The sequence below is a fragment of the Meriones unguiculatus genome, chromosome 9 (assembly GCF_030254825.1).
Source record: "Meriones unguiculatus strain TT.TT164.6M chromosome 9, Bangor_MerUng_6.1, whole genome shotgun sequence".
Classification (NCBI taxonomy): Eukaryota; Metazoa; Chordata; class Mammalia; order Rodentia; family Muridae; genus Meriones; species Meriones unguiculatus.
In genome coordinates this window covers 64,115,630-64,133,200 of record NC_083357.1, presented here as the reverse complement: position 1 = coordinate 64,133,200, position 17,571 = coordinate 64,115,630, and the positions used below count along the sequence as shown (strand labels likewise).

Here is a 17,571-nt window from a genome sequence, read left to right as displayed (position 1 = left end):
TCATCCATTAATCCCATGAATTATGTGGCTGGTGATAGGGAGATGAAGAACATGCTTCCTAGCCTCAAAGAATTCTGTCTAATAACAGACACAGACTGAGATCATTTTAATGTGGTTTAAAAAACAGAAAAGTGCATTAGACTTTATGAGGCTATTTGTATAAACTGACAACATGACTGCTTCGTAGTATGGTTACGGGAAGGGTTTTATTGAGAGAACAGCCAGAGGCATCTGGAAGAATCCAGAACACAGAGAGAAAGAAGTAGACTGACTATGGCCAGAAAGCGGAGAACAGCAGGGGTAAGAGTGTAGAGAACACAGCAAGAATAGCAGAGTTATAAGGAGAATGAGTAGCTGGGGTGAGGACCACCTGAAAGCTGGAGTGAGCGGAGGGCTGTGGAAGAGGTAGGAGGGGCAAGATGCTAGCATGGACTTTGAAATGTATAACAGGTCCTAGTGATACCAGCATGTGCTTTGATATGCTGGCAGGCACCACGGGTAGCCATATGTCCTTTCTGCCAGAGGTAAGGAAATTACTTTTGTTTGGTAGAGGGGAACTAGCTTCACAGTGCCGGAGGAATTCTGGTTTTTATCTAACCACCAGAAACCCTCCTGTAGTCCAGGCTGAGCTCATTTTTGGACATTTGGACCGTCTTTGGAGTTTGGGAGATTGGAGTTCCCTTTGGACCTGAAACCACCACCTCTTTTTTTCTTCTTCTTCCTCCTCTTCTTCTTTTTTTGGTGTTTCCAGATAGGGCTTTAATTGTGTGTGTGTGTGTGTGTGTGTTTGTAGCCTCGGCTGTCCTAGAACTAGCTCTGTAGACCAGGCTGACATCAAACTTCCAGAGATGCACTTGCCTCTGCCTCCTGAGAGCTGCGATTAAAGCCATACACCACCACTGCCAGAAGGACCTGACACTATTTTTTTTTATGCTTTATTTATTTTTACGTGCACTGGTGTTTTTTTTTTTTTTTCTTGTTTTGTTTTTGCATGTATGTTTGTATGAGGGTGTCAGATCCCCTGGAACTAGAGCTAGAGCTAGTTTTGAACTGCTGTGTGGGTGCTTGGAGTTGAACCTGGGTCTTCTGAAAGAGCTGCCAGTGCTATTAACTACTAAGCCATCACTCCAGCCCGGGGGACCTGATACTATTAAGCCAACCTAGTTAAAGGTGAATAGTAAATGGGAGAAAATGTCAGAGAAATAGGACTGGAAGAAGTTACATTTAAATGGATTTAGTTGAATTGTTTTTTCTTTTTTAATGTGTGTATGACAGCCAGGGTCTCCTATGGATATCCCAGGATAGCCTCAGATTCAGTTGTTCTTTAACTCCGGAGTCTCTTACATTCATCTCACGAGTGCTGCTGAGACTATAGGCATGTGCCACCACAGCCAGCAGAATATGGGTTTTTAATCATTGATTTTACCACTTTTATTTCAATAGACCTGAGCCATTTTTTGTACCATTCACTACATTTAAGTCTCTGTGGGGAGCCATTCTTAACCGCTTGTAGTAGCCTCTCTCATACATGGGAAGGTAACCCAGATGGAACCAGCCCAGTTGTGTCCTTCTGGGCTCAGTGAACTTTCACCTTGGCCAGGCAGCGGCCAGTACGCATCACTGTCCTTTTACTTTGAGGTTTTTCTATTGGAGCGGGGGCTCACCCACTGGGTCACTAGAGCAGCAAAAGGGGTATTCCCTAGAGACGGCCAGCTCACCCTATGGACGAGCCTAAGTTAACAGATGAGGCCATGCCAGAGTCCTGGCCCTAGTGCAAGGGCTTGGGACAGTGAGGGGTGCAGACGAGCCAGGCCGCGGCCCACTTGGGCACCGCGGGCATACCTGGCACACAGCCCACAGCCGGAGCCAACTAACTACAGCCCCAGCTCCAGGCAAGGCTCTTCGCGAGGGTCGCAGAGGGCGGGGCGGGACGAGCGCTCGGCAGGAAAGAGGCGTGACCGACACTGCGCGGCCCGCCCCAAAGGCTCTCCGCCCCCTCGAGTGACGTCACCGGCCAGCCAGCGGGCGCCATTTTGAAAGTGGAGTCGCCTTCCCCTGCCGCCGCGGCCGCCGTCGCTGTCCTAGCCGCCGCCGCCGCCACCGCCGCCACCGCCGCCACCGCCGCTGCCGCCGCCACGACTGCGGGAGAAGGAGCACGGGACGGGACGCCCCCGAGTGAAAGCCATCATCCTGCCGGCCGCTCCGCCAGGGCCGCTTCCCTTCCGCCCCGGTCCCCGTCCCCTCCCCCCTCAGGTGCCATCCGCCTCCATCCGCGCCCTCGATTCCCCCATCCCCAGGTGAGGGGCCTGAGCCCCGGTCGCTGAGACCCCGACGAGCCCGGCAGGGTCACCATTTGCAGCACGACATGGCAGGTAAAGGAAAAACGGCCCTGGGCCGGCTGACAGGGTGCCGCTTCCTCTGCGCGCTCTCCGTCACCCCCTAGCGACGATGGTGGCGGGGCCTCGGCCTGGGGCGCTGGCCGAGTGCGGGGCAGCCGGGCGGGCCTGGCACTGAGCTGGGACGGGGGGGCCCGGAGGCTTGCGCCGGGCCTGGCACTCCACGAACGCCGCACGGGTGCGGTTGGGGTGGGAGACGGCGTGGGTGGGGCGGGTGCCGGCGTGCAGATGGGTCCCCTCTGCGCCCTGCTCCCGCCGCTCCGCCGCACAGGCTCATTCCTCTCTGACCGGTCTCCTGCGAGCCTTCCTGTGGAAACATAATTCCGGGCTGGTAATAAGGAGCAGCGCTTTGCAAGTTCAAATACAATGGAGGCAATACGTACACCCTTCCTCTCCACCCCAGCACCACACACACATCACGGGCAGGTCGTGTTGTGAGGGTGTGAGCCCGAATTTCGTTGCGATTGCGCTCCCTTCCATGTCTTTTATTTTTATTTTTATTTTTTTGCCACTCCCGAAGGCTAGGCCTTTAATAGAAGTTGCAGGGATTGGGGTGGGGGCTGGGTGGGAGAAGCTGGTGATTGAAACTTTGCATTTTGTACGGTAGCGTTTGTGCAGATGTCCTTTTCCCGGAAGGGTTTCTTGGAGTTAAAATAGTTGTGGAGTTCAGTGATATAAATAGCCAAAGGGAGAGAGATTTTATAAAAGCTTGCAGTGGGGGGGTGGGGTGGGGGGAAAGCATGGAGAAAGCCCGATTGGGAATTATTTAGCAGGGAATGGGTAAAGGAAAAAGCTAGGTTTAATGGCCTTTGGGGTGAGGGCCGATTATCTTTGTGTACATTTTGGTCTTGAAGCCCTTCAGCTAGTAGAGTAATTCTAGATGGATCTTCAGTTTCTTTTCCAGAAAGCTAGGGGTATCCCCCCAACCCCCATTTCCTCTTTAGTGCTGGTCAGTGAGTGTCTGAGATAAACCAGTTTTCCCTGTCTTTTCAATATTTATGTAGATAATAGGACCTTTAAAGAAGTTATGTTGGGCTGGTTTACAGTTTGCTATATAAACAAGCTGCCCTTTGACCTTGCTGAACAATGAAATGATAATTGGAACTGTTCTGTAGGAGATGACAGATCAGCCAGGTTGCTCTTTCTGGGTCCTTTGCATTCTCTGGGTGGGAGAAAGGAGGCAGAAGTAACTTCCTTTGAGCATCTCTTCCCAGGCATTCATTTCCGCCCCTTTTCCTCTGTCTGCAGCCAGTGATTTGCTCCTAACAAATGCAAAGAAATGGGCGTTGTGTTTGCTTAGGTCATATGAATCATTCCTCCTCTCAGGCAGTAATGTTCCCGAAGTTTTCTCTTCGTTCTATATTTCATGGTAGTTTAGCCTTATAACTTCCATAGGCCTTTCTTTTCTTTTCTTTCTTTTTTTTTTACATTTAAACGAAAACTAACTGTGGGTATTTACTTTTTTTCTGGTAGGTCTTACTCTTCAAGGGGAAGGGAAAGTAGAAAGAGGTTTTGAATATCTGTACGATGATAGTTATTGTTAGACTGTATGCCTTTGAATATTTCATACCTACAGTCTTGTTTTTAATGCGCTACCAACGATTGGAGCCTAATTTGGTTCCAAATCTGAGGGTTCAGTGGTGGTTATGTAGGGAGTATCATGGCTGCCTCAGATGGTAATCTCTGTGTTTATGAGGGTAAACAGAACAGAACTTGGTTTTAATTGCTGTGTTTTCTTCCAGGAGCTGGAGGAGGGAATGATATTCAGTGGTGTTTTTCTCAGGTGAAAGGAGCTGTAGATGATGATGTAGCAGAAGGTAAGAAAGTTTAACAATGACAACTGAGTATTGACTTAAAAGTCCTGGGTACTGAAGGAACTCAATGTTTTGTGTTTGTTGTCCAAGAGGTGGGACAGTAGTTTAAAAAAAAAAAAGTACCTTTCTGAGAAAGTCTTTGTATCTCCTTTAATGTCTTGCTTTACCTTATTTTTAAATTGAATTAATGAAGTAAATGGTGAGTGATAAGTGCTCCGTGATTCCTGTGATTAGGGTTTCCTTGTTACATAAATTCTACATGCAAATCACTGGACTTTCATGTGTGAGTGTGTGTGTGTGTGTGTGTGTGTGTGTGTGTGTGTTGTCTTTAGATAATAAGAAATAGATGGGATTGTTGTATTGGTTGATGTTGCTGAAAAAATGCTGGTTCAAATTATTGACTTTATTGTCTTGCAGGGATTCATGTGTGGGGTTAAGCTAGATAAGATATAGTGATAAATCACTGTAGGGAACTTTTTGAGATAGAAACTTGGTAATTTATTTCAGAACTTATCTGAAGTTTTGGAATGTCAAGGTCTTGCATGCATTTTGAAATGATCTTTTGTGTTAGAGACAGATAATCTCAAAAAGGCTTCTTTGCTCAGAAATAAAGTTTGTGTGATTGTTGTTGTGGTGAGGGAGGAGTGTGTGTGCATGTGTATGTATTCCTGGATCCCAGGCTACCTTGAAATTTGCTGTGTAGACTAGACTGGCCTTAAATTTGGAGATCCGCCTGTCTCTGCTTCCACAATAAAGTTAGTGGGATTTTTCAAAACAGAAGTCAGAGAAGTTAGGGCTTTACTTTTGGTTTTCAAAAGGTTGTTGGTGAAATGTGTACTTCTTTTTCTAGATGAACCTTTCTCTAGTGGTCCTCCTCTGCTGTCCATGGACTGCTGTTGTGCAGTCTTTTCAGGTGGTGGTAGGCCAAAGACTGTTGACTCATGAGATGCTTGTGTGGTGACATTTGTCCCAATGTGTACTCAGTGTGGTGAGTCCTATAGAAGGCCATTAGCATACTTGTCATATTTTACAGTCTCTCCATCTTTGTTTTCTGGTGAGCCCTTATCCCTTTTTCACATGAGAAAGCAGAAACTTGGAAGAATTAACGAATTGGGAGACTGAGTCAGTGGTGGTCACACAATTGGTGTGTGCTGGTTTTCTGTTGAACTAGTTTAGAAAAATGAAGCATATGTTGAAGGGAGGAGTCTTGTATTCCTGTTTTGTAACTCCATTACCTGTTGAGTAGTCTGCACTCAGATATTGGATCTTGAGTTCTATGCTGTTGCGTAATACTCGCCACATTATGAAAGTGCTCTGTACTTGAAAAACATTCCTTGGTTGCATTCTGTTTATTCCCTTATCAAAGGTCTCCTGAATGCTAAGAACTGGGGTGTATGGTGCCTAGAACATAAGCTGTCTACCCTTAAGAAACTCAGTTTGCTTGTTAATCATGGGGCGGAAGACTTCAATCAGAAGAAACTGATTTTCTAAACTGAACAAGTGATGGTTTTTTGATACTACACGTAGACACAGCGTATGTGTGATTCTTGTCTGTTAGTACTTCCTAGCTTCACTTGGCTCTCAATTCATTAAGTAACTTTCTAGGATACATGTGGTATAGCATGCTCCTAACAGTATCAACACTTGGAAGGTGTGCTTTAGGAAGAACAGGGCCTGTCCTCGTACTATGTCTTCACAAGCACATAAACAGCACTGTTTTCAGGTCACGCACTGCTTCGCTTTGTAGATTCTCAGGAACTGGTTTGTACTAACCTTTGTCTATTATGTTTATTAAAGGGAAGTTTTCCCCTCTTAATGTAGAATATGATTATTATACGTGGCCCATAGCTCTACCTTTAGATTATTTATGATACATTCTTATGTCTTTGCTGTCAGTGGCTTATGTCTGACTGTGTGCTTGCAGCCAGCCAGCAGCCAGAACATGCTGATTTATTTGTTTAACACTTTCCTCTTTTATACATACCCCTATTCACTTTAGTCCAGTTTTGCTCCATTCTGTCTGGATTGCAGCAACACTTTTTTTTTTTTAAGTTTTGTGAGACAGTTTCTCTGTAGTCCTAGCTGTCCTGGAACCAGGCTGGCCTTGAACTCACATCTGCCTGCTTCTGCCTCCCCAGTGTTGGGATTAAAGGTGTGGCTACCACACCCAGCTGCAGTAACTTCTTAAATGAGTCCCACTTTCTTCTTGTTTTTTACTTCTAATTTTAAACACAATCATGGTTTGTCATTTTTCTCGGAAATCCTCAGTAGATTATTGAGTCCACTGGATTAGAAACTAAATTTAACATTTCAGCTGGCAAAGTATGACATTTCTTCAATATGTTCCTCTTAAGCTAATGAGGCCATTGAACTGATACTTTATAAGCAAACATTATGCATTCTACTTTGGATTGTTTTTGCTATTCTTGGGGGTTGAATGCAAGGCAAATGCTATAGCACTCAGCTCCATCCCCGGCCTGCTGATCCCATTCTGATATGTCTGACATCCTCCTACAATTGTCCCCTTATCGGAATCCTACTCACCCTCAGTCACACCTGATAACCTTTAATTACCTCTGTGGAAATCACTTTTTAAAATCTATTTTACAGCACTTTGTTAAATAGACACTATAATTTGTGCCTTGAGCCTCCACTGTTAGATTGTATGCCTAGTGCCATTTGTTTCTCTGCAAAGGTCATAAGTAAACTGCTCTGTCTAGAACCGCACCTGGCACACTGGAGGTATTGAGTATTTTGAGTGTCGGTGTTACTGTTGCTGGGTTTTTGAAAGGGGAAGAAGAGAGATGGAAGCTATAGTATAGTTGAGATGAACTTCTGGCACAGCCTTTCTGTTACTAGTTTGCTGTTTTATAATATAGCAAAGGCGGGAGTCCTTGCTCCAATGTGAATGAGAGCCTGTTGCTCTAGATGGAGCCCTTCTGGGTACCTGTACTAAGACATAAAAATGACGAGACTGGATGAAATGATTTCTGCTCTTGTTAGTTCCCAAAGATGTCAGAAAGAGGTAGCCCCATATTATCACTACTGAGAAATTGTTTAGGAAACTGACTCAGTAGGGGTTTTAATTAATGTCTTCACTGGACTGACTTCTTTGCCTTGGGAGTTTTTAAGCACAGAATAGGGTTTGCCCATTTGGTCTTCAAGGCAGGACACTTAAACCCATGTTAAATTACTACTGTTCTGTCTATACAGGCCTGCAGGCATTCAGCTTCTGTGTCTGACCTTTGGAATAGCCTCTCTCTTGAGAGGAAGTTGAGGTACTAAAATCTGTCATTCTAGTTTTCTCATGTCATGGAGTTCTCATAGTCTGTGAGGTCACTATTGCATTTTAAGTCTTTAATTTTCCTTGACTTGTAACTTTTTGTTATGAGTTGGTAAGAGCACAGACTCAGGTCTTGGGTTAAAGTTGTGATTCTTTTTTAGTCATTACTTGTGGTGGGCAAATAAGTTCATCCAGTTTTTCCTCCATTATAAAAAGTTTGCTGTAAACCCTTAGTGTTATTTTGATGTTTGATTGAGTTATGACTATAAATCAGAATGCTACGATGCACATAAGAATAGACAGACTTGTGTTGTTTTTGAGACATGGTCTCAGTAGTTCTGGCTGATTTGGAACTTGCTTGCTGGCCTTGAAGTCACAGAGATCCACCCCCACCTGCCTCTCAAGTGCTACCAGGCCTGGCCTGTTGATTTTTTGAGACCGGGTCTTTTGTGGACTAGAACGCCTCTGTGGTATAGTCTGTGCTGGCATGGAACTCGAGCTCTTCCTGTCTCACTGCTGGTATTGCTGGTATTAAAGGCATAAGCATGCCTTTCTTCTGAGAGCCTTGTAAAAGATTTATTTTTATTTCAGTGCTTAGAGCAAGTAAGGGATAATTAGAGTGAAGAAACGGGGATTGTCTTGCTGTTTGTTTTACGTGTGGGTGTTTTGCCTGCATATACATCTTTGTACTGAGTATGTGCCTTTTGCCCATGGAGGTCAGACAAAGGCGTTAGGTAGTAGACAGTTGTGAGCTGCCATGTAGGTGCTTGTAATTGGACTGGAGTTCTTTGGAAGAGTTTTTAGCCAGTGTTCTTATCCCCTGAGCCATCTCTACAGCCCCACAGAGTACTGTCCTTAAAATAGCTACTAAAATTTTGTTAGCCAAAGTGAAGGCACAGTATATGTATGTGTGTGGAACCTCAAACTCTGAACAGCTGTGGATGATCTTCTGATCCTCTTGCCTTTACCTCCCAAATGTTAGGATTATGGGACGGTGCCACCACATCATTTTATATATATATATGTGTGTGTGTGTATATATATATTATATATATATATTATATACATATAATATATATACACATATATATAAATGCATATATGCATTGTACTTCGCTTGTTCTCTTCCCTCACTTATACATGTTCTTTTGATTGTACTAGCAGCGTCTAAACAAATTGAAGACTGAATTGTAGATTATAGACAAATACAAAGCTGGTAAGATCACAAAAAGAAGCTACTAATTAGCATGAGAATAACCCCTCTAAGCAGGTGGGAGGGAGGTCCTGACAAGGTTGGGGTGCCTCAGACATCTTGACCTGAGTAGGAGGTATATAGATGTTTGTCATTTTTTATTAACCTAGACATTTTGGGGGGGTGGGTTTATTTGTTTTTAGACAGGGTTTCTCTGTGTAGCCTTGGCTGTCCTCGCTTTGTAGACCAGGATGGCCTCGAACTCACAATGATCCCCCTGCCTCTGCCTCTGAAAGTGTTGGGATTACAGGCGTGAGCCATTGGCTGCTTTGTTTTTTTGTTTTATTTTGTTTTGAATCCAGTGTCCTGCTAATGACTTTAGAATGATGGCTTTACTTTTCTTGTCATGTTCCTTGTGCTCACTTGTGTCTCTGGAGCAGTAAAATAATAATACATCTATATCAATTTTGCATACTTTCAACTCCGTTTTCTCTCTAGTAGATGAGGACTGAACATCAACCCCATCTCTTGTGTTTTGCCCTTATTGCCACGGTGCTGCTGCACATGTGTGTTTTGCCTGGGAATCTGCTTCCGTTATTAGCACCATGTTTATGTTCACTGGTGAGCGAGTGGGGGTCCATGCTATCACTTGCTTCATTTTCCCTAGCTATTAACTGTCCGTGTGTGTGTATCTGCCTGCATCTTTTTTGCAGCTTAAAATCTGATAACAGAGCTGTGAGCTTTACAGAAAGTGTGTAATATGCTATGATGAGCTTGTGCTGCCCTTCGCATAAACAAGGGCCAGGCCACAACTGTCCCATCTCTTTATACTCCCACTGCTTCATCTTTTCCTCCCTATTGCTTTTAAAGTATGAACTCAAAATGGAACAGTGTGAAACACCAGGGATTCCCCACCTCTTCCATTCGCTCTTTGAAACAGGATTTCATGTAGCCCAGGCTGGCCTCAGACTCCATAGGTAGTACTCCTAAACTCAGACTTCCAAACTTGCTGAGGCTTCCTTGGAACTTGTGATCTGGCTTCTACTTCAAAAGTGATAGGACTGCAAGAGTGTACTACCACACCTTACTAATTTAATAATTTTTAAATTACAGTTTTTCACTTTGTTCATTTAAATGTAATATTTATGATTTACATATTTGACAGTCTTAAACTTCGTTTCATAGGAAATTAGGATAGAATTTTGTTTAAAATTTGATTTTATAAAATCTCAGTCAAAATGCGTTGTAATTTTGTTTCCTGTTTTAGTAGACTATACTTGTGGACTGGTTCTTGGAAAACCCTCTCTCCCTCCTTCTGTTCCTCCCTCTCACCCTCCCTCCCTCTTTCCCTTTTGGTTCTTCAAGATAAGGTTTCTCTGTAATAGTATTGGCTGGTCATGAGTCACCCCTCAGGCCTTTAATCCCAGTATTCTGGAGGCAGAGGCAGGCGGATATCTGAGTTCGAGGCCAGCCTGGGCTACAAAGCAAGTCAAGGACAGCCAATCTGTATTATAGAGAAACCCTGTCCTAAAAAACAAAACAAACCAAAAAATAGCATTGACTGTTTGGGAACTCACATTGTAGACCAGGCTGGCCTCAAACTCACTGATATTCGTCTGCCTCTGGCGTGTGCCACCACACTGCAGTGTTTCGTTGTTCGAGTTGAGATGCCTTTCAGTACTAGGTTTGCTACTGGCTGATCTAGTCACCTTCACAGGAAGTGCTGCCACTCATTTTAAATTTGCCTGGTAAGTAACCTCAGTGGCAGTCTGTAGTACAGATAGTTTCTTTATTGTATTTTAAGGTAGTAAGTTTTTTTTTATACATTTAATGATTAAAAATCTATAAGAAGTAGTGGCTATTAAAAGTGAGTTAGTTGACATTTGTCCCAAGTTTTTAAAGTAAATTGGAAATATCACTTAATACTCTAGTAAATTTTATAATCAGTAATTTAAAATCAGTCAAGCCCTTGAAAATGGTAGAGTAATTAAAATGTTGAGAGAGGCAAGATTGCTTGAGTCAGTAGACAGGTTCCCATATTTGCAAATGTGTGCCTGTCTGGTTCCTCTTAAGATGAGTTGTAAGAAGACAACTTACAACTGCACTGGAAGTAAGGTCTTTAATGAAAAGTTATTGAAATGTTGAAGCTAGGTATTTGGCTAATGTAGTCAGCAGTAACATTTCCCTTTCCTTACGTGAAGTGTTTAAGGAGCCTTAAGTTGCTTCTTTAATAGAAGAAACAAAATAAAAACCTGGACACAGGTTGGAGTCTGTGCCAATTGTGGAGGAGAGTTGGCCTGGCTGTTAGGAAAACAGCTGCTAGCTAACATTATTGAATGTTTATGTAGTACACATTCTTTCATGTGGTATACTTTGTTTCATTTTATTTTTAATTAAACATTGTTGTTTATTTATTTCAGACAGGGTTTCTCTGGCTAGCTCTGGCTGCCCTGGAACTTGCACTGTAGACCAGGCTGACCCAATGCATTTTAATGCAGAATTTAGTCCGTATTTTATCTTTTTCTCATAGAAATGCCCAGTTCAGTCCTGTGCTGCCTTTTGTTAGAATGTAAACATGGAATCTGGATCTTTGATGTGAAATTGGTGAAGTAGCCTGCATTTAATTTGAAGTTCCTTACGTGAGATAACAATTTTATAGTAAAATGTGTGTGAGATTTTCATTTGTTTTTAAGACAGCTTCACTGTATAGCCCAGGCTATCCTGGAACTTGCTCTATAGACTAGGCTAGCTTCAAATTCAAGAGATCTGCCTACCACTGCCTCTCAAGTGCTGGGATTAAAGGCGTGTGACACCACAATCTAGTTTTTTTTTTTTTTAATTACATTCATGTATATATTGTGTGATGGCCACATGGTGGAGATCAGAGGACAACTTGGGGTCAGTGTTCTTTTGTGGGTCTCTGGGGATTGACCACAGTTTATCAGTGGGAAGAGTCTTAACCACTGAGCCATCTCACTGGTTTGCTTTATATTTAGAGATGCTGTCTCATTCTTTTGTCCAGACTGGCCCAGAACTCAATAGCAGTCTGCCTCCTGCCTGTTCCTCCCAGAGTGCTCAGGTGACCGGGATTGGCTTGAGCCACTACTTCTGCATCTTTGCGTTGTATGTATTCACTCATTAATCTTCACAAGAGCCCTGTGAAGTAAGCAGACCTTGTTGAGAAGGTTAATGTATTAACTGTAATCTTGTGTAAGTGGGGCTGCTAAGATGCTTATCTTGCCCTCATTTTCCTAATGCAATTTTATTTCAAATGCTGATCTCCAACCTGAGCTCCGTGGCTCTACCTGTAATCACAGCAGTCTGGAAGTTGAGGCAACAGGATCATATTTTTGAGGTCAGTGTGGGATACAGAGCAAGACCCTGTCAAAAAAAGACAAGTTGATCCTGTTTTAATTCAGATAGAGGTATTATTTTTATTTGTTTAGTCAAGGAAGAGGTAGACTTTGAAGTCCACCCTCAAGCCTCCTCCTCCCAAGTACTGGGATTATAGGCCTCCATGACCATGCCTGGTCTTCTCCTTTGGTGTGTACAGTATGGCTTAATTTAGGGGAAGCTGCTAGCAGGAATGGAACTGAGAACTGAGGGCCTTGCATGTACTAGGCAGGCATTTTACTGCTGACCCCCAGCCCTTATTTTTGTTTTGGTATTATTTTAGTTTGGGGATTTACTGAATTTTCTGCTAATGGCATTTTCAAATAGATACGAACTATAAATAGGTTAGAATGCTGTATGAAGCTTTTAATGTTCTATATCAATTTCTATTCTGTGTGCTTATACGTGGCCATTTTTCTGATCAGACTTTATAACCACTGAAAATAGTTGTCACTTATTCTCAGTGTATGGCCTGGCAACCTCTAAACTCATTGACAGTATTTATGAATTAAAAGTATTTTTGTAATGATTGATACTACAGTGAATTTGCCTTTTACTCTGTTGCCATTTATAGCACTATGAGAAAGCCACATGGGTCAGCCTGCAGGCATCTTGGTTGGCATTAATAAATGCAGTGACATCAACATTACTAATGGTCACAATAATTCTCAGCAACACACACTAGCCATTGAGAGTACATCAATAATGATAGTAATAATAAAAATCATTAATGTTCATGAATCAGTTATTAATAAGATTATTAATCTTAGAAATATTCAACAGCAGATAGATTAATAATTATATTTTTGAGACAGAGTTTCTGTGTAGTCTTGGCTGGACTTGAGATCACAGAAATTCACCTTCCTCTGCCTCCCAAGTGCTAGGAGTAAGGTGTGCAGCACCACACTCAGCTAGGACTGGCCAGTTCCACTTGAGAATATCCCTGGCAGCCTAGTAAGAACTCTTACTTTTGGCTTGAATACCTGGTGGATAAAAGTTCTGTTACAACATGGAAAATACACTGAAAGCATTTTTGCAGCAGGGGAAGGTGTATACTGTGTAAGAAAGAGCTTTGTAAAAGCTGTTTACTGAGCTCGCTGCTCTCTTCGTTTTGTCTTATTTTTAAGAACAGACAAATGACGCCAGATGTGGTGGTGTCTTTAATCTTAGAGACAGGCAGTCTCTGAGTTTGAGACTGCCTGGTCTACATGGTAAAATCCAGTCTCAAAAAGTGAGAAAATAAATAAAGAGCTGACAAATGGTGCAGGCCAGTCTAGAACTTGGGAAATGGAGGTAGGAGGAGTTTGAGGCCACTTTGGACTGCATTGTTTACAGCAGCATGTGCTGTGGGCACAGCCTATCTCAAAATCAAAACCAAAAAAGACCTGACAGACAGTAGTTGCTTATCAACCATCGGTGTTTGGTATTTGTTTTCCCTGTTGCCTTAAGACTATTTGTTGGGCTAAAGAGCACTGGCAGTTCTTCCAAAGATCCCGAGTTCAATTCTTAGCAACCACATGGTGGCTCATAACTATCTATAATGAGATCTGGTCCTCTTTTGGCCAGCAGGCACACATGCAGGAAGAATACTGTATAAGTAATAAATAAATGCATCGTCTTATAAAAAGAAAGAAAAAGCATTTGTTGACCATGGTACATTTTTGAGTTTTCAGGCAAAAGTTGGAATTTTGGAAAGCATGTATGCCATTGTGGGCTTGACAGTTTGAGGTTTCAGGTGATATCGGTATCCTAACAAGTGTTGCATTTGTATAAGTTGTGTCAGCCTTTTGGAAAATCTGTGTACCTGAGTGAAGTGTTTTAACAGTGACCAGTGCATGAGCTGTTAGAAACTGTTCATTGGAGCAAGTGTAAGCAAGAGCTGTGGAATTGAAGGCATGGGCTGCTGCTCTCCTTTCAGGTTCCAGAGGTTTAAGAAACCAGCACCTGTCAAGTGTGACTGCAGTACCAGAGAGCTGTCACTACCCACCTCAGGATTATGAAATATTCTCCCTTCTCAGCCTCCGTGCTGAGTGAGGCTAGGTTCTTTCCCCCATGTATGCAGCTGATTGTCATGTTAGGAGAATCTTAGAGTAGGCATTGAAGAGATTTTGCAGCAGTGTAAAACACTTGCTGAAATATTCTCCCTCCCTCCCCCCTTCCTCATTCCCCCTTCCTTCCGTCCCTCTTGAGCTCTTGTTCCTCTTTCCTCAAACTCCCAAATACTGCTGTTTCAGGTGTGTGCTACCGCACCTTGTATATGACATACTGGGGAGTGAACCCAGGGCTTTATGTATGCTGCTAGGCAGGCACTCTGCCAGCCGAGTTACACCTTCAGCTATGTAGTCTCTCCATAACATTTTTGTTATGTAGAGCTTATTTCATGAAAAAAGTACTTTAAAATGTAAAGTTTCTTTATTTCAGGTATTAAAGGAAATTGTGCAGTCCATAAACTTTGTCTTACATTGCTTAGTGTCTTAAGGTGGAATGTGTGTGGTAGGTATGAGTCTGTGCAGGTACCTGTGTGTATAGAGGCCAGAAGTAGATGATAGGTCTTTTTCCTCAGTCATTCCACCTTATTGATTGATTGATTAACAGGTCTCACAGGGTAATCCTGGCTGGCCTGGAACTCTTATGCAGGCCAGGTTGCCTCCAAAGCAAGAGATCAGCCTGCCTCTCTCTGCCTCCTAAGAGATGGCTTAAAGGTGTTCAAACCAAGCCCAGAGCCATCTTACTTTTTGAGACAGGGTCTCTCACTGAATTTGGAGCTTACTGATTGACTTCAGAAGAAGGAATCCCTTAATCAGTAATGACTCACCAGGTCTAGAAAATGTTTCAGGGATTTAGAACACTTAGGGAAGTCTGAATGATCTCATCTATCCAGATCTGGCAGTTTGTGACAAAGGAGTCAGGTCAAGAACCTTTGCTTTAAGTTTTTTAAATTATTATTTATATTTTTAAACAGAGTTTCACTGATTGGCCTTGAATATGCTAGTTTGACCAGGCTGGATTCAAGCTCAGACATTTGGCTTAAAAGTTTGCTCACCAAGTTTGGCTCTTTAACTTTTGAGCCAGTCTCGTTTGAGTTGCCAGAGCTGGCCTGGAACTCAATATTTGGTTTAGGTAGCTCTTGAATTTATCACAGTCCCCCTGCCTCAGCTTTCTGAATGCTGTGAGATTCTATACATCTGCTTTAAACTGTGTTTGCATACATACTGCTTTAGTTTGGAAGTTTCAAGGGTGTTATTAATAGTTGTGATAGGGTTCATACCACCTCACTGCATTTGAGACAGTTTCACACTGTAGCCAAGACTGGCCTTGAATTTACTATGTACCTCAGGCTGGCCCTCAATTTAAGCTAATCCTCCTGCTTCAGACTCCACGGTACCAAGATTACGAATGAGTTTCCCTAGACTGGCTAGTAAGTTCTTCTTTCTTGCTTGCTTGCTTGCTTGCTTATTTTCTTGCTTTCTTTCTTGCTTTCTCTCTTTCTCCCTTCCTCTCTCCCTTCTTTCCTTCCTCCCTCTTTCTCCTCTCTCTCCATTTCTCTCTTTCTCTCGCTTGATAGGGTATCTTTGTGTAACAACTCTGGCTGTCCTGGATTTGTAGACCAGGCTATCTTCAAACTCACAGAGATCTGCCTGCCTCTGCTTCCCGAGTGCTGGGATTAAAATCATGCGCCACCATGTTAGAGAATATTCTTTTGTAAGAATATTGATTTAAGCTAGGTGGTGGTGGCCCATGCCTTTACTCCCAGCACTCTGGGAGGCAGAGGTAGAGGTAGGTGGATCTCTGTGAGTTCCTCTGCTAGCTGCTGTTCATGTCTCAACAAAAGTATTCCAAGAATGTATTGAGTTTTGAACTAGTTGTACATTTTATATTTTATTCAGAAAGCACTTAAACCCCAGTGTGCTGTATTAAGTGAGAAAAGTAGCTACTGACAATATAGCTCCCTGGGAGAACACTTGGTATGTGTGGTTCTAGCTAGGTTTATCCCATCACTGCAGGACAGACAGACAGAAAAATGAGAATATGTGAAAAGTATTTATGTATGTAGAGATCTAGGAATGTTAGCTTGAGCAGCGTTCCTTCTTAGAAGCTGCTGTCCATCTGCAAGGGTGCACACAGATGTGCTTTGGTCTGGTCTTGTTCTTTTTTGGTTTCCAGTTTACTACAAGCTAAGAGTCTAAGGTGCTATAGTTAGATGAACTTCTAAAGGTGCATAAAGATTCTTCAATATTTGCTGTTAACAAATAGGATGAGAAGGTTCTGTTTGAAAAGAACAGGCTATTGTAGACAGTAAGTAGAGATAACAGCATGAAAATGGTTGCTGCTGGAGTCAGTAGAACGGTTGTGTGCTCCCATTCTGTCTCCCTTGACAAATCGTTTTCCAACAGCACAGTGAGTTCCTTGAGTGAAATACTTTTGTCTCTTGTCTTTCATCTGTCTTTGTTTCTTGTACTAGAGAATGAACCTGGGGTCTTAATGCTTGTTAGGCATTTGTACTGAGTTAAGCCTAGACCTGTGACAGTTTTCAATGTGTAGTTGGTTCATCAGTGCTGTATTTGTTCACACTGTTGTAAAACACTTCTTCAGAACTTTTGTTTTGGTCTTGAGACAGGGTTTAGCTTTCAGGGCTTTGGCTGCTGCCCTAGAACTTTCTCTGTAGACCGGGCTGGTTTTGAATGCAAAGATGTCTGCCTGTCTCTGCCTCTGCCTCCCAAGTACTGGGATTAAAGGTGTGTGCCACCACTGCTTGACTTCAGAACTGTGATCCCAAAAGATTGAAACTCAATGGGAGATGGTGACCCAATAACCCCTCCACACACACACACATACACCCCAGTTCTGGAGGATCCCCATTCTGCTTTCAGTTCCTGTTAATTTAACTACTTTACTTTAGATCCTCAGGTAAAGGCAATCAGGCAGTCTTTACTGTTCTAGACAGGGTTTCATTCTAGGTAGCTCTGGCTGTCCTGGAACTCACTATGAGACCAAGCTGGCCTCCCAAAAGCTCTCATAAAAGCATGCCTTCGACTAGTCTGTTGTGACTGATTCACTTCACAAAACTTACATAGATCAGGTTGGCCTCCAATTCATGGCCCTCCGGTTTGTTTATACCTCAAAGTTCAATCCCTGGGACCTGGTAGAGGGAGAGGACAGATTCTTGAAGGTTGTCTTCTGATTTCCACTCAGTCTGTGACACACGTGCGCACTAAATATCCACACTAAATAATAATTATTTAATAAGTGTAAAAATGTGTGTTAATTGTTGAGGAAAACAGCTAATGTTAGCATGTGTTCAGGTAGCACTTTTTAGCTATGAACTCATGTAATCCACTCAGCCAACCTCTGAGTGAGGATAACACAGTACCTTCATTTTATAGCTTAGGATAACCAGAAATGTATTCTCACTATTTTAGAGATATTTGTTAACATTTAGGTCTAGGCCTTTCTGCTGAAAAAATACATTTCATAAAATGTATGCTTTGTATT

General features: G+C 42.8%; 1 protein-coding gene across 2 annotated transcripts in view; it reads left to right on the top strand.

Moving 5' to 3' along the window:
- Positions 1-1,999: 1,999 nt before the first annotated feature.
- The window catches only part of Ppp2r2a (protein phosphatase 2 regulatory subunit Balpha), a 55,386-nt gene continuing 39,814 nt past the window's right edge, over positions 2,000-17,571 (top strand). Inside the window, exons 1-2 of one of the 2 annotated variants that reach the window (XM_021654725.2) lie at positions 2,000-2,372; positions 4,139-4,213. In XM_021654725.2, the coding sequence (XP_021510400.1) occupies positions 2,366-2,372; positions 4,139-4,213 (82 nt within the window). In that variant the 5' untranslated portion in view covers positions 2,000-2,365. Of the gene's footprint in view, positions 2,373-3,713; positions 3,766-4,138; positions 4,214-17,571 lie in introns of those variants that run through there. The other variant, XM_060391369.1, reaches the window with a different exon arrangement.